Here is a 23,029-nt window from a genome sequence, read left to right as displayed (position 1 = left end):
AGAGAATTTCATTTCCGTCTCCTTGTACATGCACATGCAGCTTTACCAAAGTCAGCATGAGCTGTTGTCTATTATTGAGCTGCCCTTTTATTCTTTCAGCTATTTAAATAGTTTTAGCTCACTTGTTTACTAGTTTTAGCCAGGTTTTAGCACACAGTTGCAACAGCCGGAGGATGAAAAGTTCTCTCTTTAGAATGAATATTGTTCATTAATGAACATCAATTAAATTATTGTACAATAGCTTTGATAACATGTTAGATAATAATGTATTCAAGCAATAAGGAATGTAATGCATAATCACATATACATACTCCGACAATGTCAATAAACATATTCTATACATTATTGATTATAAATGAATATGGAATACACACAATTATAATTAAAGCAATTAATGTATAATCAACATAGGCGCAATTTCATCAACTAAAATTTATTTTATACGCATATATAAAACAATATTGATTTGTACACATATATTTACATCCAAATGGCACAGGGTGATCACAGTCACATTGAGAAACAACGTCTGCATATATGATATGCTTGTTTTACGTGTAGGTCCTGGTTTCCTGCATTGTACACAATGATATAACAACTGTCACGTGCTTTCACATTGAAGACCACAGGACTTAACAACAGACATGCCATATCCCAGTAGGATTACTGTGGCACAAAGTACTACTAAGGTTTTTGGGATATGAAGCATGTATCACAGCATTACGAGACAGTGTGTGAAGAGCTGGCTCAGGTGTCAAAATGCATTATTTTGGTGCACTACACTCTTAAAAATAAAACTTCTTTTATAGGTTTCTGTACTCTTAACAGGAGTCAATTTCTACTGTATGCAGATTTTTGGAGAGTTCTAAGTGTTAGCGTATAGATTTTATTGACATGGCCTACAGTAAATATGTTTTTTGACTAATTTAAATAGAAAAATGTCATTTTGGAGGTTGTAAAACCCATTTGGCACTAACCCTTTGGCTTTTGGCTGGTTAGTAAGACCCCTGCTGGTACTTTTCTGGTTCTAAAAAGCATTTTTTTACATCGACAAACATTTAAAACTAGCTGTATACTGTGATATTATTGTCACACTGCCACTGATAACAAAAATTATAATAATCTGTGTTTTCTAAACCTCTGGTTCTACCAGGAACCTTTATTTTTAAGAGTACCCAAAAGTGAATAGTTTATGTGTCTCATCTCCCTCTTTTCTAGAGTTAAGCATGAAACGTGTGTATGCTGTACATTGATGGCATTTCAGACTCATTCACACTCAACTCTCATTCCTCAGGTTCCTCTGTCTCTTCAAAACACTGGATCTCTTCATCTATCCTCACAGGCTGCGGTTCTTCTTCACTCTAAAACACAGAAAAGGTAATGCTCAAAACACAGTGGTGAAAAAAGTAGTGACCCAAAGTTTGAGTTAAAAAGTAGCCTTTCTGGTACTTAGGTAGTACTCAAATATTAGGTTTTGAACTCCCCTCTCACCTTGCAAATGAGAGGAAGCCCCAGGCTTGAGGATCTTATGAGCTCAGGGCTCTCTCCCGGGACAGCGTGCAAAACAAGCTTTATAATCAATCATCAGCTAAGTGTGGACTCTTGAAGGCTAATTTAGCTTATTCAATTCATGTAATGTGTATTTACATAGCGCATTTATTGTGTATGGCCATACACCCAAAGCGCTTCACAATCTTGAGGGGGAGGTTCTCTCCACACCACCACCAGTGTGCAGCATCCACTTGGATGATGCAACGGCAGCCAAAGGACAACGGCACCAGTGCGCTCACCACACACCAGCTATTGGTGGAGTAGTTGTCTTTGGACTATCGGGGAAACCAGAGCACCATAAGGAAACCCACATAAACACGGGGAGAAGATGCAAACTCTACACAGAAATGCCAACTGACCCAGCCGGGTGCAAACCAGCAACCCTCTTGCTGTGAGGGGTTTGTGCTACCCACTGCGCCACTGTGATGCCCCTATTTACATTATTATTGTTTTGATTTTTTATCGTTCCGAAGACCAAATTCTGACTGAGGAAGTTGAATGTGCTAGCCAGTTTCTTATTTACTCAATAAATGACATTAGGCTACTTTTTTATTTAATGCATTTATACTAAATGTAACAAATTTTTTCCTAATGATATGATGTAATAAATTTGTATTTCAGAACAAGCATTTTTTCCATGTTTCTTTATTCTATGTATTTTGTAAATGTTTTTGGTACATCAAAAAGTGTGGTTATGATGACCACCCAGCAAGCTAATCCAGCTAAAAACTGTGCTTAAAATGTCACTAAAATACAGTATTTACCCTCTAAATTAAATAGAAAATAAGGCAAACTGCAAAAAGGTCCACTTTTTGAGAAAAAAGAACCACCCTTTTCAACAGGCTGGCTACAGGCCTGTGTTTGGTGAATTTGTAAACCATCCATGTCTTGAGGTAACTCTGTCTGGTGAGATTTTATTAGGTCCCAGTTGACTGGATCAAAATCATGGGACTGATTATTCTACTCAGCAAACCACAGTAGATAAAATAGCGCAGTAAAATTACACAGAACTAGAAATGTATTCAATTAAAAGTAAAACTAGACATGTTTAAAACTACTTAATATGCACAATTCCTGAGAAAAACTACTGTAACAGTAATTTAAGTAATTGTAATCCTTTACTCTTTACTTTTGCCCCTAAGTTTAACAGTAAAAACAGTACTGTCTCGCACCAGTTTGTCTTCCCTCTCCTCTTCTGGGTCAGAGTTGGCCTGCTCTTCTGCACTGAAATATCCATCATGCTCCACAGAGGCATCCAGCGAGAGAGATCCTTTCATCCAACCTGAGACATAGTTGACAATGAGAGAAGTGAGAGAAATAAAACAGACATGCACAGGGGTTGTATTGGAAGAGAACACATAAATGAGGGCCATGTGGACAGAGAGCGTCCACCTGAAACCTCACTGTGACGGACAGTAGACAGAACAGTGACCCTTTTGTGACCACAGGCAGAGCATGCGTGAATGTGTGAACCAATAAAATGTTCCGGGTTCAGTACAAATGAATGTCTATCAACAGCATGAATATAGAGGCAGATTGTCCACAAATGTAATCAATTCTTGTAAATTTGACATTAAAGGGATAGTTCACCCAACAATGAAGAGCAGTAACCATTTAGACTCAGTGTTAATTGTTGGAGCTGTCATTCCTTTTTGTAAACTGGAGGACATTGACATGGGCTTCCCCAGAAAGCCGATGTTGATCAACTAACCCATAAATAAGCTCAAAAATAATTGCAAAGAGGTAGCTTACACATGTTTCTATGAGTTACCTGTGACAGATTCAAAGCGGGAGATCTAACATGTCACAAATTGATAGCCACAAATATTGTGCTTCAAATAGCAACACTACACTACCTGACTAAAGTCTTGTAACCTATTCAAGCTTTAGGAAAAACATATAATAACTTGACTTGTAGTTGATCATTTGGTTTCAGAAATGGCTTATATGAAAAGCAAAGGCCTCTAGATTACAATTATTTTACCAAAAAAAAAAAAAAAAACATGATCATGCCTTGATTTTGAATTATTTAATTAGGACAAGGCCTGACTTTGCTTAGACAAAAAAATGTACAATATAGAATATAAAGTCATGGTGCAGTGGAAAAAGAATGAATATTGTGTATGACTCTCATGAGCTTGGAGGACTGCATCCATACATCTCTGCAATGACTCAAATAACTTATTAATAAAGTCATCTGGAATGGCAAAAAGCGTTCTTACCCCTGATATGTTCAATAAGGTTCATGTCTGGTGATTGGGTTGGCCAATCCTGGAGCATCTTTACCTTCTTTGCTTTCAGGAACTTTGATGTGGAGGCTGCAATATGAGGAGGAGAGCTATCCTGCTGAAGAATTTGCCCTCTTCTGTGGTTTGTAATGTAATGGGCAGCACAAATGTCTTGATACCTCAGGCTGTTGATGTTGCCATCCACTCTGCAGATCTCTCGCACACCCCCATACTGAATGTGACTCCAAACATTGATGTTTCCTTCAACAATCTTGACTGACTTCTATGAGAATCTTGTGTCCATGCAGGTTCCAAAAGGACTTTTGCAGTATTTGTGATGATTGGGATGCAGTTCAACAGATGATTAATCAGAAATCTACCTTCTGCCACTTTTCCAAACGGTCAACTAGAAGTCAAGTTATTATTTGTTGCTCTTACAGCTGGGATCAACGACAAGACTTTTGTCAGATGTGTAGTTTAAGCCTGTCTATAACTTGGCCAACGATCACATAGTAAGAAGTTTAATCAACAGCCAACCTATTTAAATACCATTTAAATTCTTCAATTACACTTCTACTCTGGATCAAGCTGTTGTTTACCCCTTACATATTATTATGTCACAGACTATAGCAATCAAAAATCAAATCATAACAAAACAAAAATCTTTGAATGTGACATTAGTATTGCACACAGGAACTATTTGAGGACAAAAACCTGACAGATGTCTTCAAATACAACATATAAATAGTCTCTTCAGGTGTTCCCAGCAAGCATTTTTGGTTTTTAAAAGATGTCTTATAGACGTCTAAACATATTTGTCTTGGCTAAAACAAGGCCATATTTGGTCTGTCAGCGAAAATCTAATAGACGTCTAAGAATATACCAAAACTAGACTTGTCTTCAAATAAACAGAAATGAATGACTACACATACAAAGTCTGTCTAATTTGTCTATTTGATGACTAGTCTAGTTTTAGGCTACTCTTTGATGTCTATCTTTTTTTTACTGACAGCCCAAGTTTAGCCTTGTTTTAGCCAAGCTGTCTACATTTAGATGTCTATTAGATGTCTATTGAACACTAAATTGTTTGCTGGGTTATTATTGCAGAATAAGCAGAATAATGTATCCTTACTTAATTTCAACAAATAATAATACATTAATAAAGTCAAAAGTTGTATCGAATATGTTTTTGTAAAGTAAACAAGGTAACACTTGTATTTTCAGAAAATAACCTTAACAAAGATTAATAAACACTGTCTGTAACAAATGCAAAAGCTTGTTAAAACATTAACTAACAGGGCATTATTGTAAAGTGTTACCCACATTTTAGTACAGAATTAATAAAATCACCGCAACCTTCGCATTTCTTCTTTGAAACCCTCTATTATAAATACATTACCATTCACCAAACTGAGGCAAATTTAAAAAATAATTGATTTTGTAATAAATGCTGTCGTTAGAGATAACCCGAAACAAACTTGTAAGACAGAGACGTGGTCAGCACCTTTCAGAAAGCATCACATGAGACATATATATATAACTTGCAAGCACATGCTACACTACAACATCTCAGTGGAGAATGAGTGTGCACATACAAGTGTACTCAGTATGTGTACCTCTCCTACGACTCTGAAACAGGCTTGATGTACTGAACCACCTGACTCCGCCCAAGTTAGGGTGTGGCCCTGTTTCTGGGAGGAAAATAACCAATCAGATTGTAACTGCATTAGCACAGCAGATCGGCTGAAGTACACCTGATAAAGTAAGCCGGTCCTCTGAGGATCAGCTCAACTTCTGCTTGTATTTTGTAAAGAGCCATAACGACAACTAATTAATTAGTAATTTTAAGCATCAGCCATTTTCTTTTTTATGTTTAAAAACTCAGAAAAAGAAGATATGTGCATGTCATGTTTGATTCATGGTCTGTAGAAATAGGTCACCTAGAGGCGTAGGGTCGCTCCGGACATCCTGCCGTTTTGGTTTTGTCTCAAAGCTGAACGAAGATCCTGTAGACCAGCAAAACAACAACAACTAAGGATTTAAAAGGGAAATTTCAACCTAAATTTTAACAAGTTACTTTAATATTTTTGGTCACCTTTTGCCCTTTCGGCTGTCCTCGATTCAAAAATGCTCTCAAGTTCCTTGCCTCTTTCCTCTTCTCTTTTTTGTTTCTCCACTCCGTCACTCTTGAGGCTACTACGCTCATTTCTCACCAGTCTGAAAATGGGAAGAAATCTTATGAAATGAGCTCAGATATTAGTGTAAAAGGGATTGTGTGTAACAATACCTGTTTGTTGAGCTGCTCTCTGAGGTGAACTGCTCAGGTGCCCTCTGCTGACTTGCTTCTTCATAACACAAACATATATATATTTTAGATGAATGTGTTGCATTAATAGTTTAATTTTAATGAATCACATAATTTATCTCTCTGTTTAAATACAGATTTATTTACTTATCTTTCACCAAGCATTCACATCAGGCTTCTCATAGATTAATATTAAAATATCTGATGAAATGGTACAATATACACTCTTTAAAAGTGATTCCATAAAAGTACCATTTTTTGGTTCCTCAAAGATCCTTTCTGTTAAAAATTAATAAAAGAACCATTAATTTTAGTGTGAAGAACATTTAAAAAAACTAGAGTTAAATATTTAGAGTCTGTTGAGCGTTTTTAATGGAGCCATTAATGCCGGTAAAAAACCTTTATGTTTAACAGTGACTACGTTTACATAGACATTAGTAATCAAATTATCTGCTTAAATCTAATTAAGAGAATAATAAGACTAAGGTGTTTACATGAGTTGCTTTTTGAGTGTTACTTTCATGATCCTGTTTAACATGTTATAGCACAAAATTTGATTAACGTCATCGTGCTTACCGCATTTCCTCCGGAGTTTCGTGTAGTTTTCGGAGTTTTCATTTTTAATTTGTCGACTTTAACTGCAGTTTGGCACGTTCACTTTCATTTACGAACATTTCATGCACGCCCTCCGTGACAAATGAGATATTGGATGCAACTATGAAATGCTGAAAGAGTAATGTTTTAATGGAAATTCATACCGCATGCTGAATGGAAGAAACAAAAAACTCTGCAATTCACGATGCAGGTGTCTGTGGTCTGCACTGACTCAGTAGGTGCAGAGAGTGTGTGTGTGTGTGTGTGTGTGTGTGTACTATTCTGTCGCAAAACACTGCGAAAATCCTACATGGCGGTAATAATTCGATTAATGTGTTTACATGTCTGTAATGCACTTCAATAATGCGACTAAAATCGGTATACTCCACACGTCTTAATTCGATTTCTCTTTAGTTTGATTATGACCTTAATCTGATTAAATAAAAAAACGAAATTAAAAAAATCACTATTTTCTTGGTTAACTCTTAATCAGAGTATTGTCTTAATTGCATTAAAATCAAATTATTGGTGTCCATGTAAACGTAGTCAGTGATTACGTTTACATGGAAATCGGTAATCAAATGATTTGCCTTAATCTGAATAGGACAATAATATGATTAAGCTGTTTACATGAGAAGCTTTTTCAATGTTCCTTTCATAAACCCGTTTTACAGCATTGTAACGCAATGGCGTTAATTGAATTATGTGACATAACATGCAACTCATGTAAACACCTTAATCATATTATTGTCTTGTTCAGATTAATGCAAATAATTTGATTACAGATGTCCACGTAAACACAGTCACTGTATACTACACATGATAAACAGCGGCTATATTAATCTTTTCCTTTTCTGCAGTTACACATCAGTGATTCTGACATGCTAAAGTAATTATATTGTGATCATTACAAGCAGATTTTTTTTTTAATTGAGGCCCTACATGTCCAACTATTTATTTCCTTTTAAATATTATTTTACTATGACACACTTATCTCTCGCTGCATTACAGAATACTTTCTGTATGACACATGTATTCTGTAAAGCTGATTTGAGACTATATCCAATATGAAAACACTTGGATTGTATTCTGTAAAGCTGTATTCCTCAAACTAGTTACTGCTAAATCAACCTTAATCCAACCACATACCTTTGCAGGCTTCCAGTTGTCCTGTTAGAAGTTTGCGGATTTCTGTCACCCAGATGGTCTTAACCTCTTCAGATGCAGCCTACAGGATAACATAATCCACAAGGCCACATATAAACTCGACACACCTAGTCAATGCAGACATCTCACATGTAAAATAATCTTCTCAACATAAATCTGAACTGAAGTCACACACTGCTCACCTGTATCGTGTACACCTCGTCTCTTGAACTGGACCAGATTTCAAACTTCTTGCTGTCCCCTTTAGCATGCTCTGTTATTCCAATAGCAGCCATCTAACGAAGAGACCATGAAGTAAATATGCATTTTTAATTTTTATTACGATCTGAATTATATTCAAATAGAGATAGTCTCAACATATAATGTTTTCTGCATGAAATAAAAATGAAAGTTTTAATATATATATATATATATATAGTTACCATATCAAATCAAAATCGTTTTTTTTATATATTACTTATTCGTGCATGTGGTAATTGTTGATTATAATAACGACGCGAACAACAACAAAAAATAATAATCATCATGTCGGTGACGCAGTGGCGCAGTAGGTAGTGCTGTCGCCTCACAGCAAGAAGGTCGCTGGTTCGAGCCTCAGCTGGGTCAGTTGACGTTTCTGTGTGGAGTTTGCATATTCTCCCTGTGTTCGCAAGATTTGTCAACAATCACAGATTGCCATCATTGTAGTTTTGTTTGATTTAAAAATCCTTCTTGCTTGTTTGAAGATAAAATACATTTATAATTCATAAGAAAATCTAAATAAATGACCCCTAGAAAATATTTACATATACATAAATATTACATTTGCTATTCAACAGATCAGATGAATGGCCATATAAAGATCCTAACTGGTCAAATTCTGTTAGTTACTAAATTCTTAACAGAACATACCAGAAAATAACATAAGTTGTTGAAAGACACACTTACGCTGAGCTCCTGTTTAAAGCTGTATGAAGGGGCTTTTTCGTATCCCTCTCCGCTCTCCTCTCGTCTCTTGCAGAAGAGCAGAGCTTTCTCATGCAGGAACAGGTGTCTCTGCATGGGCTTAAACCTGGCGAGCTCCATCACCTTCACATGACCTCTCTTGTGCTCTGCCCACACGCTGAACGACCCCTGCATCAGCAGACGACCCAGGTCTCCAAGATTACCCTGCATATATAATCAATGCTTACTGCTTACAGTTTGGAGTGACAGAAAACAATAACGACCATTCATTTCTGAGCTGTAAAAGAGTGTGTGTATATGTTTTACATCATATCCTGTGATGGCGATGAGGTGCATTGAGTCATTTACGGCCTTCAGGATTCCCAGTATTGAGGAAAGAGCCGCCTGCAGCTCCACTGAGCCCTCACAGCCTTTACTGTATTTAATCATCTCCTAAAACACACACAAACAAATGTGTTTTGATATGTGTGCTCTTAAAGGGTAAGTTCACCTAAAATCACTTAAGCAGCCTTTACTTATAACCAACTGTTGGTAACTATTGACTTCCATAGTATTTGTTTTTCATCTGATGGATGTCAATGGCTACAGGTTTTCAACATTCTTCAAAATATCTTATTTGGTGCTAATCAGAAAAACAAAACAAAAAACAAAAAGGTTTTGCACCATATTAATGGTAAGTACATTTACATGTTTGTGTGAGATCAACAACAATCAACAATAATCAATTAGAAAATAGAGGGATATTTCATTTCTTGCTGATTTTAAGATGTATTTTGACATGTATCTCCTATTTAGATGTCTAACACAAACACATTGGTTTTTATATCTTCATACACACACACACACACACACACACACACACACACACACACAAACACACAAACACACACACACACACACACACACACACACACACACACATATATATATAATGCAGTACCTTAATCAGAAGTTGGTATTTAGTGATCCTCTGTACAGGCTTCAGTAAGTAAGAGTCCAGTCCCAGCTTGTGTTCTAGTTTCTTCTGACACTCCTAATGACACAAAAACAATTTGACAAACTTGCTGAAAACCGTATTCTGTCACAAAAGGGGCCTGACCTTATCAACTGATTGTGTTTATTGTGTATACAGTATGGGTGACACAGTGTATGTGTTTGGAATGGAATACTGTAGTACTGATTACAGCACAGTACAAACTCCACGTTACCAAGGAAAACTCAAATGATGAGTGGAGATAAAAGTGAGCATCTGAGCAAATGTGTGTCAAACAAATATACACAGTGTACATACAGCTTACTGCAAATACACCCTATGCCCACTTTATTATTACACCTGTTCAATTGTTTATTAATGCAAATATCTAATGACATCAACTCATTCAGAGAAGGCGAGAGGTTTATGGATGAACTACTACCTCTCATAAGCCCACGGTAGAGAACTTATGAATAGAAGTTAAACAATGCATAGGATTAATAGTTTTGTAATGAATGTTGTAATCAAGTTCAAATTCACATGTAGTACCTACTTAGACAGTACAATCTTTCAGATGAACTTATTATCCAGGCAAACTACTCAAGTTTGTGCATTAGAGCGAAACAATTTAAGTGTTGCTAAATGTTGCATGGTTGTTTGTGACAGATGAGCTGATTTAAGGTTTTCTGACACTGCTCATAATCAGGGTGGTATACAGCTGATATACACACAGCCATCTCTAGATTTTACTACAGACAATAAAAAAAAAAATATCAAGGGGCATCAGTTCTTTGGGCAACCGGCCGGGTCTGCAGAAGAGTATCTCTGAACACACATTGCGATCAGCTTTAAAGCAGATCAGCTATAGCAACAGACAACCACACTATCCTGCCAGCTAAGAACAGGAAATTGAGGCTACACTTCACATCAGTTTCAATTTCTGCTAGTCCTGTTGTTTCCTGTTTTGTTTATCATTAGTTGTCTTACCATAAATTTCTTGCTAATGCTCTTTTAATGTAGATTATGTATTTTAGTTAATAAAATAATTGAGTTAATAATAATATTTGTGATATAATTAGCCATTTATGTGATTAACTGTTCTGCTGTAACACTGTGAGATATTAGCGTCTGTTTGCAGTTGTTTATAGGTGGAGCCTGTTTGGGGGGAAATCCTGGCCCATTTTTACATTGCATTACATTACCTTATGAAGTGGACAATGAGCAAACAGCATTAGTAGTTTGGTGTTTTGGGTATTTTTAATGTATGCATTCAAACCTGGAAAAAGGCGCAGTCGGAGCACTGTCTCCAGAGACTCTCAGAACGAGGTTTGTTGTGACAGTATTTCTCATAAATTTGCAGCTCCCCCATCTAAACAAGCACAATGGCCAAAGGTCTGAGCATCGTTGATATAAAATAAACACCCAAAGGCTGTTCATAAGACTTCTGTTTTCTTGCTGGTTACATAAAGCTCACCCAGTCCAGGAAGCAGCGGCCCACAAGCTCAGGATAGTCAGTGTAGGTCTCCAGCTCTCTGAGAAATATTCTGAGATGGAAAACAAGACAGAATGGGTTACATGGGTTCTAATGAATCATCAACTGTTTTACTTATCTGTGATTCATTGGGGCCATTATGTTCCTATTAAATTCGAATCTGGCAAAAGATTTTGTCAGGATTCTACCACTTTGGTCTTGTTAATTCTTGTTTTGGTGGCAGTAGACAGTAGTCTTGTCTTGCCTAGTATGTTGTGCTCGGCTTGAGTTTTCTCATATCAAGCAATCATATTTCCTGTCTGTCTTTGTCTGTTGTAAGAACGCCGTCTTGGCAGCGCTTGGGATGTGGGCTCTCGTCCTGGTGTTAGTGTTTGTTCTGTCTGTAGTGTGCTGTTCCATTCTCAACATCTCAGTCTAGTTGGTTTCCGTTCCGGTTGGCAGCGGCGCTGGGATGAAACATGCACCATTGTTTTCATTTATCTTGTGCTCGTGTCTTGCGTTCTTCGTTTGTGTTGTCCAACCATGTGGCTCTGTGTTTACATTGTGGCTGCAGTCTTTAGTGTTGTGTTTCATGTGAACACGCAGTTAATACACATCTATTTTCCTGGACTGCATTTGAGTCCTCGCTCCCTTTCCCTTCCTGAAATGTGACAGTTTTCCCCTGACATTCACACTTATGCTCAAAAAAATCATACCAGTAGATGGTGCTCACCTTTTGTGGAAATTGTATATCTCTTGCATGTTCCCAAATAACACGTCCTTCTTGTTCTGCAGGGCAGCAGGAATAAGAGGAGCCATGGAGGGATTGTCCATCTCAGCAGCATATCCCTACAACACATGACATCATGAAATGTCATGTGTGTGTGTGTGTGTGTGTGTGAATATATATATATATATATATATATATATATATATATATATATATATATATATATATATATATATATATATATATATATATATATATATATATATCAGGAATATATTATTTCAAGTGAATCAAACATTGTGTTATTGTATAATTAATAAATAATACAAAAATAATTTAATAAATATAAGACATTCATAAATATTTATATATTATTGTCAAAAGTACTAGTGTTGGTATTTTAGTTTTACAAAGGCTTTAATGTAAGGTTTAATCCACTTCAAATGTTGAAATGTTGAAGATTCACTCACCTGCAACACACACATAAGCTCTTCCACATATGCTCTCTCGGTTTCCAATAACTCGTTCATTACATGCCTGTGAACAAACAATAAAGCTCAGATAATGTTTATTCTCTATTGTCCAGTAATGCACAAATGTGCCCCTGGTCCACGTTTGACCCTCTACTGACCTGCGCAGTACAGCCAGGGTTTCTTCCTCCTCAGATACAGAAGCATTGCGACTGCTCCTGTCAACCTGATCAGAGTTTATCTACATAGAGAAGATCCTAATTAAATAACAGATTAGGCCTTAGACTGTACTCACTGCATGACCGAGGTGTGTCAGTTGCTTGTACAAACAGATTGATTTAAATGATCGAAAAGGAGCATTGAAAGTAGATAAACATACTTGTTTACAGGAGCCCCTGCTGTCCGAGTCCTCACTAATACAGATGCTCTCATGATCCCTGTGAGCTGAAAAAGGAAAAATGATTATCTACTATCTCCACTTTATAATAGACAGAATGTATAAAAAACAGAATATAAAAACAGAGCAATAGATAGGATAATGGATAAAACAATAGACAACACAATAAATTGGATGGATGGATGGATGGATGGATGGATGGATGGATGGATGGATAGATGGATAGATAGATAGATAGATAGATAGATAGATAGATAGATAGATAGATAGATAGATAGATAGATAGATAGATAGATAGATAGATAGATAGATAGATAGGTAGACAGACAAATATATAGAACAAACAATAGAATGATCAATCGATTGGAGACAGACAGACTGACTGATAGAACAGACAGACAAAACAATAGAAAAGTAGATACCAGGAGATGAGAGTGACTCTGGACTGGGAGCCACAGGTTGTACAGGACGTGTTTGTTTGGCTGCTAGTTTCTTCAGACTGACCCTCCTTCTATCAAACATCTCCTGTAGTGAGGCTTTCTTCTCAAATGCACGCGTCACTTGCTCCTGTACCATAGCACATTTTACAGTTTAATATAATATACAGTTTTTACAAACATAATGAACAAATGTACAATAAATACAATAATAGTAAACACACAAAACAAAAATTATATTTATTAATTATAAATAAAAAGGCCTCAATTTGTCCATTTATTATGTGCTATTGAATGAAAAAATGACAGCCACTGTTATGAACTCATATTGCCTCACCCTAAGCTCATTGTTCAATATGTTGTCATATTCCTGCCAAACTGTGCTGATTTCCCACTTCTGTTTCTCATTGGCTGTCTCCAGGTAACATTCTAGCTCTGATAGCGCTGACTCTGCCCCCTCCTGTGACTGGCACTTGTCCAGTGGTTGTGATGCCAGCATGTAAATCCCATCATCACACCATTTACACATCTGAAATAGAGAAAAAACATATATTTGCATATATTTATATACATATGGGATAATGGACATTCTTTGCTTAACTATAAACTTTGGTACATGGTTTATACAAACTTTAATAGAAACATTAAGGTCTGCAAAACAAATACTACAATGCACTCAAGAAGTGCACATTTAGAAGAAAAAAAATATACATGTATATGGAGAATATTCCTGATCGCAGATAAAAAGACAATAAAGTTGCAGTAATTTGTAAATGGCTACCACTTTACCCGGCCACTCTACAAGAATGGAAAGAAACTGTAATAAAAATCTGGAAGATAGAACCATTTACTTTCTGTTTAAAAGCAAAAATAAATAAATGAATATTTTGTCGAGTTAGTCAGATAAAAATGTTTGGACTCTGAGAATCAAGAGATATAAATATATTTTAGTATTGCAAATAAATTTTATTATACAACATTACCATTACATTGACACATTTGACACAATGTATGTTAAATATATGAAGTATATTATATATATTTAACATATATGTAATATATGTTAAATAGAAAAACAATTATATATATATATATATATATATATATATATATATATATATATATATATATATATATATGTGTGTGTGTGTGTGTGTGTGTGTGTGTGTGTGTGTGTGTGTGTGTGTGTGTGTGTGTGTGTGTGTGTGTGTGTGTGTGTGTGTGTATGTTTATGTGCAGGGTGCGAATTACACAAGGGTTTGGGGGGGACTGACCCTCCAAATTAAGGCTTGATCCCCCCTGAAAGACATCAAAACAAGATGTGTATGGGGGTCAGCCCTTTGAAACTTAAATAAGTTTAAATAATGTAAATAAATAAAATAATAGACTTCCATCTAACTACCCCTAAAATGGTTACTACCATTCTGATTGCATAATCGGCCAATTAGTTCATGTGAGAAAAAAAGTCATGCAACAGTCTGCAAACTCACATTAAGAGAACTGATAAGAATTCACAAGACATAGAGGAAACGGCATTTTCTCATAAAATAGGTGTTTGTTTCAACATATTGCTTAAAAGTAATGTCAAATTAGGTGCATTGTTTGCCCTAAAGTAAGCTGAAATAACTAATCAGGTCAGAATACACTAAATAGCCTATGCCACAAAACACTGAAAACTTAAATACATATTATAAATGAATTAGGTGTAATTTAAATAAACATACATTTAAAGCTCATTGATTATATATATATACCCACATACACACTTTTTTTCCTTTAACATGTAATATGACATTATAATATATTATATTATTATTCATCCATTCATTTATTTTCTAGTCGGCTTAGTCCCTTTATTAATCCGGGGTGGCCACAGCGGAATGAACCGCCCATAATATTAAATTGTTTAATATCTTTTGGAGAACTACAATTTTGTTTTTTTTTTGAACACATGAAATAAAAATAGGTCTTTAAGCCCATTTCTTATTGCTAACAATTTTTGCAATATTCAAGTAATTTTAGGACATATCTAAACTATTTCTGCAATATTCAAGTCATTTTAAGACTTATCTAAACAATTTTGCACTATTCAAGTCATTTCTGGATGTATCTAAACTATTTTTGCATTATTCAAGTCATTTCAGGACTTATCTAAACTAATTTCTGCAATATTCAAGTCTTTTTAGGACGTATCTAAACTATTTCTGCAATATTCAAGTATTTTTAGGATTTTTCTAAACTATTTTTGCAATATTTAAGTCATTTTAGAACTTTTCTAAACTATTTTTGCAATATTCAAGTCATTTCAGGACTAATCGAAACTTTTATGCAATATTCAAGTCATTTTGGACTTACCTAAACTATTTTTGCAATATTAAAGTCATTTTAGGATGTATCTAAACTATTTCTGCAATATTTAAGTCATTTTTGGACTTATCTAAACTATTTTTGCATCATTCAAGTCATTTTGGACTTATCTAAACAATTTTTTTGCATTATTTAAGTCATTTCAGGACTTATCTAAACTATTTGTGAAATATTCAAGTCATTTCAGGACTTATATAAACTATTTTTGAAATATTCAAGTCATTTCAGGACTTATATAAACTATTTTTGCAATATTCATTTATGCAACTTGCAATAGTCATTTCAGGGCTTACAGTATCTGTTGTCAAAATGAAACAAGTTGTGTCTTTAATGTCTTATAGGGACTTACGTGTATTGTGTGCTGGAAGGTTAAGATCTGGGCTGGTAACTGAAATGTTTGAATATATGCAAATATATATAAATATAAATACAAATGCATGCAGGTATGTATTTCTAGTCACCATGTCCAGTCTTTTATGTAGATCCATAGCCTGTGTCAGCTTGGTCTGCTTGTCTTTAAGCTCTTGGGTGAGATTTTCACTTGCTTTTTCTAGCTCACTGCATTTTGCTGCAATACTGTCATCAAGAATCTGAGAGCTGTCAATCAAACCTTGACCCTCAGCAACCAGAGACCTCACTCTGTCCAGCACTTCCTGCAAAAAAAAATCAAAGCTGATTAACAACATGTCTTTGACTACAGGATAATATGCATGCATTCAAGTGTGTGGAAGAACATATGCGACCATTGGCAGTGGGCGGAGACTCACACAGACTTTCTTTTCATGATTGGTCAGCTCTTGAAGGAGGTGTTCTGTTTGGGCGGGGCTTATTCCAACAGCTGAGAAAGCATTCAGAGTTTCAGTTGCTCGATCCAGCTCTGTTCGCAACTACAAAGCCAAAGCAGATGAAAACAATGAGCACAAATATTATGTCAATGCTTATATATAGCAATGACAAGACTAAACTGTAAAATGTGTATGTTTTAAAGGCAAGACCTGCTGAAAGTTGTGCTCAAACTGACAGACTTTCAGACATAGCTCCAGTTTATTTTGATGCTGAATCCAGAACTCATCGAATGCTGTTGAGCTCTCATTAAGCTGGGATAAGAGCCTGGAAGTTGACAGAAAAATAGAGAAAGAAGGGGATATATGGGTTCTCTCATTTAATAAAAATAATTTAAATGATAGAATAATTGGCAGTACTTCGCATGATAAAAAAACATCCATTAAAAAATGAGATAAGACAATTCATAATAAAATCCAGTACTATTTCTGTTTTGTAAAATTAAAACCAATAAAAATACCATCTTTATTTTTAAAATAAATCTTAAATAAAATATGCAGTGCTTAAATTGATAAGACGACCAACATATTCATAAGTTGACAGCTTTCCTAAACAGTATTGATAACCAAAATATTTTTTTAAGTTCTGTAATGGTCAATCCACCAGTATATGTAGGCTCTTCAGTCATTTAACCTTTATTTCAGTATTTAGTCTTGTATCAAGATCACAAATTACAAATATTTACTTGGAGTCCTTAAGTAAAAGTTTTAATGGTCACATGTAACACTCGATTAATTTGTGACTCATGAAAGACATTGAATGTGCTGGCTATTATAAAATTATGGTTGTTATTATTTGCTTAACATGACAATGCAATAATTATTCAATTGGTAAACATAAATGCTATGAATAGACAGAAACTAACTAGAATAATGCTTGTTCGTTAATTTAATCAATCAAAATTACAATAATGCGTTGAGCATGAAAATATCAGGATGATGTTTAAGAACTTGATTCAGAATTACAGCAGAGAAAAAGTAAAAACTGGGAAGATTTCTACTAAGAGAAATCTGATGTACCTGTGGACTGTAGCAAGATTCTCCAACTGGTCAGGGTTCAAACTGCTGTCCGGATCTCTGCGCACCGGCTCTCTGATATTCTCCAAGATTTTCCGACCTTGGCTGAGAGCTCCTGCCATGTCTTCCTGAAGAGAAGACGAGGAAGCAAAGAATAGTTTTATTATAACCAAAATAATGTTGCACATATTAAATATTACTGAATAATATAGATTTTTTTGTTATACTTTGAAGATGTCTTTTCTGCTGGTGTGTGTATTAAGCAGACTGCTGGCTGTCAGGTGGTTGCTGGGTAGCTCGGTTTCTGCCAGCTCTCTGCCGAACACTTGCAGTCTCTGAGCCATCCTCTTCACTAACGCAGCGAAGCTTTCAAGATCCTGACAGCATGAAGAAATTAATTCACATTTGATGTACACGACTGATTACCAAGAATTATAACTAGATCACTAATTGACTATATTGCTACATTGCTTTATTATAAGAATGAGCTGCAGTTTTGTCATTACACTTACACTCATGGCCTTTGAAGAGCAAGTTCCCCCAAAAAATTAAAGCTATGATATTAAATACCCTAATGTTGCACGAGATCTTTGTTCATCTTCACAACACAAATTATTATATTTTAGATGAAATCTGAGAGCTATCTCATCCGCCATAGACAACAATGGTTGTGAGATGTTCAAAGTCCAGAAAAGGAACCAAATATCTTTCCGAAATGTTTCATGTGACCTCAGTGGCCCAACTGTAATCATGAACCCTATTTAATCTAGAATATCTTCATTTGCGTTCTGTAGATGAACGAAGGTCTCAGGGAATTGGAATGACACGAGGATGAGTCATTAAGAGCAGAATTTTTCTTTTGGGGTGGTCTAAGACTTAAAAAAACAGGATGAATTCCGAATGACTGTCAAAGATTGTATTGATTATCATTTTGAAAAAAAAAAGCTGTCTGGAATTGACTCCTAAGGCATAACTATATTAATTCTCTGTGTTGATGTCTTTATATTTGTGGTATGATCTCAAATGTAATTGGTAATAACTAAAAACAAATTTGTTTATGTGGTGCTGCATACACACCATTAGGCGTCAGTCTTTGTGTCACAATAAATCTTAATAGTAACATGTTCCAGTTGTTTTGGATTTTTAAAATAAATCTCCTTCCCTGTCTTAATGTTTAAGTTGACATTACATTATAACAGAAAATCATTTCAGGTTTGTATTTGTACTTACTGTGCGGTGAGAGATCCAGGTTTTGTGGCAGTAGTACTGAGAACCGCCAAGTTCCTGTGTCAGTTGATTCCTCTCAATATAAGTATGGAGATCAGCCACTGAGCTTAGCATGATAACCTTCGATACACAAACAACATGAAATGGCACAAGTTAGCGTAACGAGTTATATAGCAAAATACCTGCCACCATCTACAGGTGAACATTTCAACTTGAAATAAAATGAAATGTCAAATAAAGTTGTCAAATAAATATGTTCCTCCTGCACATCTGGAGAGGCTGCAGATTCAGGACTGCATTTCTCAGGCCACATTTCTAGGACCCTTTATTATATGGCCTTACCTTACCCTTCCCGCTACATCCAACCACCCCCTAAAGGTTGGATCAGGAACAGCAGGGTCCTAGAAATGTGGCTGGTACTAGAAAAGCGTAGTAACATACTACTGAATAAAGCCAGTAGATGATTACAACAAATTACTGCTTTCACATATGTAAATATTTACATTTATAGACAAAATTATTATTTTTGCAAAAACATTTATTGCCCACACACCAAAAGTAGTAAATGACAGGCCTATTTACCGGTACTTTAAAGTCATCTCTGTGGAGTTTGAAAAAGACATCAGAAAGTGTTCGCTGCAGTATAGCACTGGGCCTCAGAACCAGAACAAGCCGAAGATTAGCAGGAAACCAGCCCTACACGCAAACAAATACAAATTGGCACACATTTTCAAATTACTAGAATTAACCACTGATTCTCAACCAGTAATGTTGTTTCAGTTGTTTTAGCATTTTATTTTATCTGTGTTTAAACATTTAAACTGATATATATATATATATATATATATATATATATATATATATATATATATATATATCATAAATGTTTTCAAAAATTGCAAATAATACAACAAATGTCACATGATACAAATCTGTTAATATATTTTAACCTTATATCTGATGAACAAATAAAATGTTTAATTGAATAAAAATACTGTTAGCAATATTGTGAATATATTTTAGGAATATCCAGTGTTTCTTGGCATTAACAAGTTTAAAAAGAAGCAGCATTGTCACAATTATTGCACAAATATTGCACAATTGCTCATACCGAGTAGCCACTGAACATTGTGTATGGTAACAGGGGGATTTCACAAAGACTTAGAAGCATTTATATTATATGTGATCTATACATATATACAGCAGCTATGGAATACAGAGACTACTTTATTTTTAGGTATGGACACCTTTTTTGTAATGTAATGTAATGTGATAAAAGGCTTTTTATTAAATTCTTATTTTTTTAAAACATTTTGTTTTAAACTGGGAAGAAATATCATTGTAGTTTACATAATAAAACAAAAATGACTCAATTACTATAACTAGATAACTACAGTCAGTTCTATAAAAATTGGGACATCTGCACAATTCTAAAATATTTGGCTCTATACACCAACACAATGGATTTGAAACTAAACAAACAATATGTACTTAAACTGCAGACTGTCAGCTTTAATTTGAGGGTATTTACATCCAAAATCAAGTGAGGGGTGTAGGAAGTACAACAGTTTGCATATTTGCCTCCCACTTGTTAAGGATCCAAAAGTAATTGTCAATTACAGCCTGAAGTCTGGAACGCATAGACATCACCAGACGCTGGCTTTCATCCCTGGTGGTGCTTTGCCAGCCCTCTATCGCCTTCAGTTCCTGCTTGTTCTTGGGGCATTTCCCTTCAGTTTTGTCTTCAGCAAGTGAAATGCAAGCTTAATCGGATTCGGATCAAGTGATTGACTGGTGTATAGCTTTTTTTGATCATTGACTTTGACACACATACACCCACCTTCTGGAGGGTGATCTGACTAACTGAATGGTGTTTGCTTTACGAGAGAAAGAATTCTTAGTTAAAGCGCACCTTGCTCATTTAATTTTAAATCCATTGTGCTGGTGTATAGAGCCAAAATGTTAGAATTGTGTTGATGTCCCAATATTTATGGCCCTAACTTTATATCTCTATTCGTTTTCAAGTGGGCTCCTCACCTTTTCCATAGCTTTATCGATTATATATGTTTATCTAAATAATAGATTTGAAAAAAATGATTGAGAAGAAGCAGATACAACCAGACTCACTGAAATACGCAACAATGTTCCCTTCAAACACGTCCATCGATCTTGACGTCTGTCAATCACTACGATAAAGCCCACACCTGCTGCACTCAGACTGGTGAAGACACATAAACACGTGTTACTGCAGTCAGCCTAGGCTATGCTCTAAAATGAGTGTTTAGGTGTGTGTGTGTTTACCTGGGAATACTTGTCAGGTATGTAAGCACATTACGAAACTCTTGGTCTCCTATTTCACAAAATGAAGGGTATTCTGGGAAGATAATGATAGGGCTTCCATCCTGTGCTCTTCCACCTAAAATAGACATAAATAGGAAAAATCGAAGATGTAAAACCTGCTCCTGTAATCTGTTGGACAGCCAAATAAACAGCAGGAGGTAATAAACCATCCTGTGCTTTGTGCTGTTATGCGTCATCAAGCCTAAAGGGATAGTTCACCCAAAAATCACTATTCTGTCATCAATTACTCATCCAATTCTTCCAAAGTAGATTTTTTCTTCTGTTAAACACAAAAGAAGATATTTTGAAGAATGCTGGAAGCCATTGACTGTTGATTCTTTTTTTTATGGTTGTCAATGATTACAGGTTTACAACATTGCTCAAACAAATTTTCTTTTGTGTTCACCAAATAAAAAGAAATACAGCTTTAAAATCACTTGAGGGTGAGTCAATGGTAAGCAAATACATTTTTGTGTAAAGTATGAGTATTTTGAGTACAAGTATGTGGAAGGACTTTTTTAATTTTGCAGTATCCTGGGTAAGACGCTTCTGTATGCATATGAACTGTATGCAGTAACAAAATCGGTGTGTTTAAGGTCTGTTTTCTTTAAATATCAAGGATCTTCATTGTTTGATTGATATACGATTAGTGGGTCTCAGAATGTACAAGAAGCACTGCTTTAAAGTCTTTCAAATATAAACATGTATTTCACTCCAGAATTTTCAATGGAGTTTTTGCGCTTACACATGCATATCAATGGCTTTTCATCTCTTGTTACGCTTGCACAACTAAATGAATGCTAAAGTTTATTTATCCGGAAGTATTTTAATTATATTACAACATTGATGCTGTAAAAAGAACCATATAAAGTTGAAAAAAGTCACATTAACCGTTTATTGGTATGAGAAGAAACACTAGCAGTGCATATATTATCCTTTTAAATTGGTACACAGGCAAGCCAATGAAAAGCTGCAACTGAATGCTGCATCGCAGTGTGCATATTGTGGGTTATAGCTGCTGAACAACAGTTGCTTGAATGCACTGTGACAGCCAAGCTCTGACATAATCCCAGATTGGCTTATAAGTGCTTTCATCATCATCAGTTTGGCAGATAGAGCCAAAAACTAGATTTTTTCCCAATGAAACAGGCATGAACAGAAGAAGGCAAAATCACTGTTTAACATTCTGAGAAAAAAAATTAAATAAGCATTTTACAGTTTTATGTTCAGTTTCTATTTAAAATATAATTCATTTATTGAAAATATAAACCATTTAAAAACCATGACTAATGTAAAAAACTGACTAATTATAGACAAGGTCACACTTTACAATAAGGTTCATTAGTTAATGTTAATTAATGCATTTACTTACATGAGCAAACAATGAACAATACATCTACTACTGTTTTTGTTCATGTTAGTTAACGTTAGTTAATGAAAATACAGTAGCCCATTGTTAGTTCATGTTAACTCATGGTGCATTAACTAATGTTAACAAGCATGGACTTGGACGTTAATCATGCATTAGTAAATGTTTTATTATGATTAATAAATGCTGTTCATGTGTTCTTCATGATTAGTTCATGTTAGTAAGTCCATTAACTAATGAACCTTATTGTAAAGTGTTACCATAGACAACATTAAGAAAGCCTGGGAGAAGGACCTTGGTAGTAAACTCTCAGATCCTATGTTGAATAGTGTTGTCAGTCAGGTTTACTTATCCTCTATTTGTGCTTGACATTCTCTTCTTCGGTTTAAAATAGTACATAAAGTACATAAATCTAAAGTAAAATTAGCTTAACTGTTTCCTGGTGTTGGATTAGAAAACTTTTAGAATACCAATATTCAATACCCTTTCTGTTGTGCTTTATTATAGATTAGAGCTGGAACCACGTGTGGCATTATTTTGAATTGCCACAGAAGAGTCAAGTTTATCTATGTCAAAGTTTAAGATTGTTGCCTCCTCTT

At 35.2% G+C, this 23,029-nt stretch overlaps 1 protein-coding gene across 26 annotated transcripts in view; it reads right to left on the bottom strand.

The window, feature by feature from the left end:
* Window positions 1–417: 417 nt before the first annotated feature.
* mcf2lb (mcf.2 cell line derived transforming sequence-like b) overlaps window positions 418–23,029 on the bottom strand; it is a 34,114-nt gene continuing 11,502 nt past the window's right edge. For 3 of the 26 annotated variants that reach the window (XM_068223644.2, XM_068223642.2, XM_068223640.1), the window contains 29 exons: window positions 21,023–21,137; window positions 20,849–20,939; window positions 19,304–19,417; window positions 18,725–18,841; window positions 17,722–17,871; window positions 17,498–17,622; window positions 16,631–16,745; window positions 16,403–16,522; window positions 16,097–16,288; window positions 13,606–13,797; window positions 13,254–13,398; window positions 12,814–12,878; window positions 12,596–12,675; window positions 12,435–12,501; window positions 11,968–12,083; window positions 11,238–11,307; window positions 11,040–11,132; window positions 9,731–9,823; window positions 9,097–9,222; window positions 8,773–8,994; window positions 8,028–8,120; window positions 7,828–7,906; window positions 6,337–6,363; window positions 6,067–6,124; window positions 5,875–5,996; window positions 5,720–5,785; window positions 5,375–5,470; window positions 2,724–2,833; window positions 418–1,361 (listed from right to left, as the gene is read on the bottom strand). In XM_068223644.2, coding sequence (XP_068079745.1) covers window positions 1,284–1,361; window positions 2,724–2,833; window positions 5,375–5,470; window positions 5,720–5,785; window positions 5,875–5,996; window positions 6,067–6,124; window positions 6,337–6,363; window positions 7,828–7,906; window positions 8,028–8,120; window positions 8,773–8,994; window positions 9,097–9,222; window positions 9,731–9,823; window positions 11,040–11,132; window positions 11,238–11,307; window positions 11,968–12,083; window positions 12,435–12,501; window positions 12,596–12,675; window positions 12,814–12,878; window positions 13,254–13,398; window positions 13,606–13,797; window positions 16,097–16,288; window positions 16,403–16,522; window positions 16,631–16,745; window positions 17,498–17,622; window positions 17,722–17,871; window positions 18,725–18,841; window positions 19,304–19,417; window positions 20,849–20,939; window positions 21,023–21,137 — 3,137 coding nt within the window. In that variant the 3' untranslated portion in view covers window positions 418–1,283. Of the gene's footprint in view, window positions 1,362–2,723; window positions 2,834–3,773; window positions 3,870–3,958; window positions 5,471–5,719; window positions 5,786–5,874; window positions 5,997–6,066; window positions 6,125–6,336; window positions 6,364–7,827; window positions 7,907–8,027; window positions 8,121–8,772; window positions 8,995–9,096; window positions 9,223–9,730; window positions 9,824–11,039; window positions 11,133–11,237; window positions 11,308–11,967; window positions 12,084–12,434; window positions 12,502–12,595; window positions 12,676–12,813; window positions 12,879–13,253; window positions 13,399–13,605; window positions 13,798–16,096; window positions 16,289–16,402; window positions 16,523–16,630; window positions 16,746–17,497; window positions 17,623–17,721; window positions 17,872–18,724; window positions 18,842–19,303; window positions 19,418–20,848; window positions 20,940–21,022; window positions 21,138–23,029 lie in introns of those variants that run through there. The other 23 variants (XM_073912806.1, XM_073912796.1, XM_021478970.2 and 20 more) reach the window with 10 other exon arrangements.

The sequence above is a fragment of the Danio rerio genome, chromosome 9 (genome assembly GCF_049306965.1).
Source record: "Danio rerio strain Tuebingen ecotype United States chromosome 9, GRCz12tu, whole genome shotgun sequence".
NCBI lineage: Eukaryota > Metazoa > Chordata > Actinopteri > Cypriniformes > Danionidae > Danio > Danio rerio.
The sequence above is the reverse complement of the archived record's forward strand: the minus strand, read 5'-3'. Positions and strand labels throughout refer to the sequence as shown.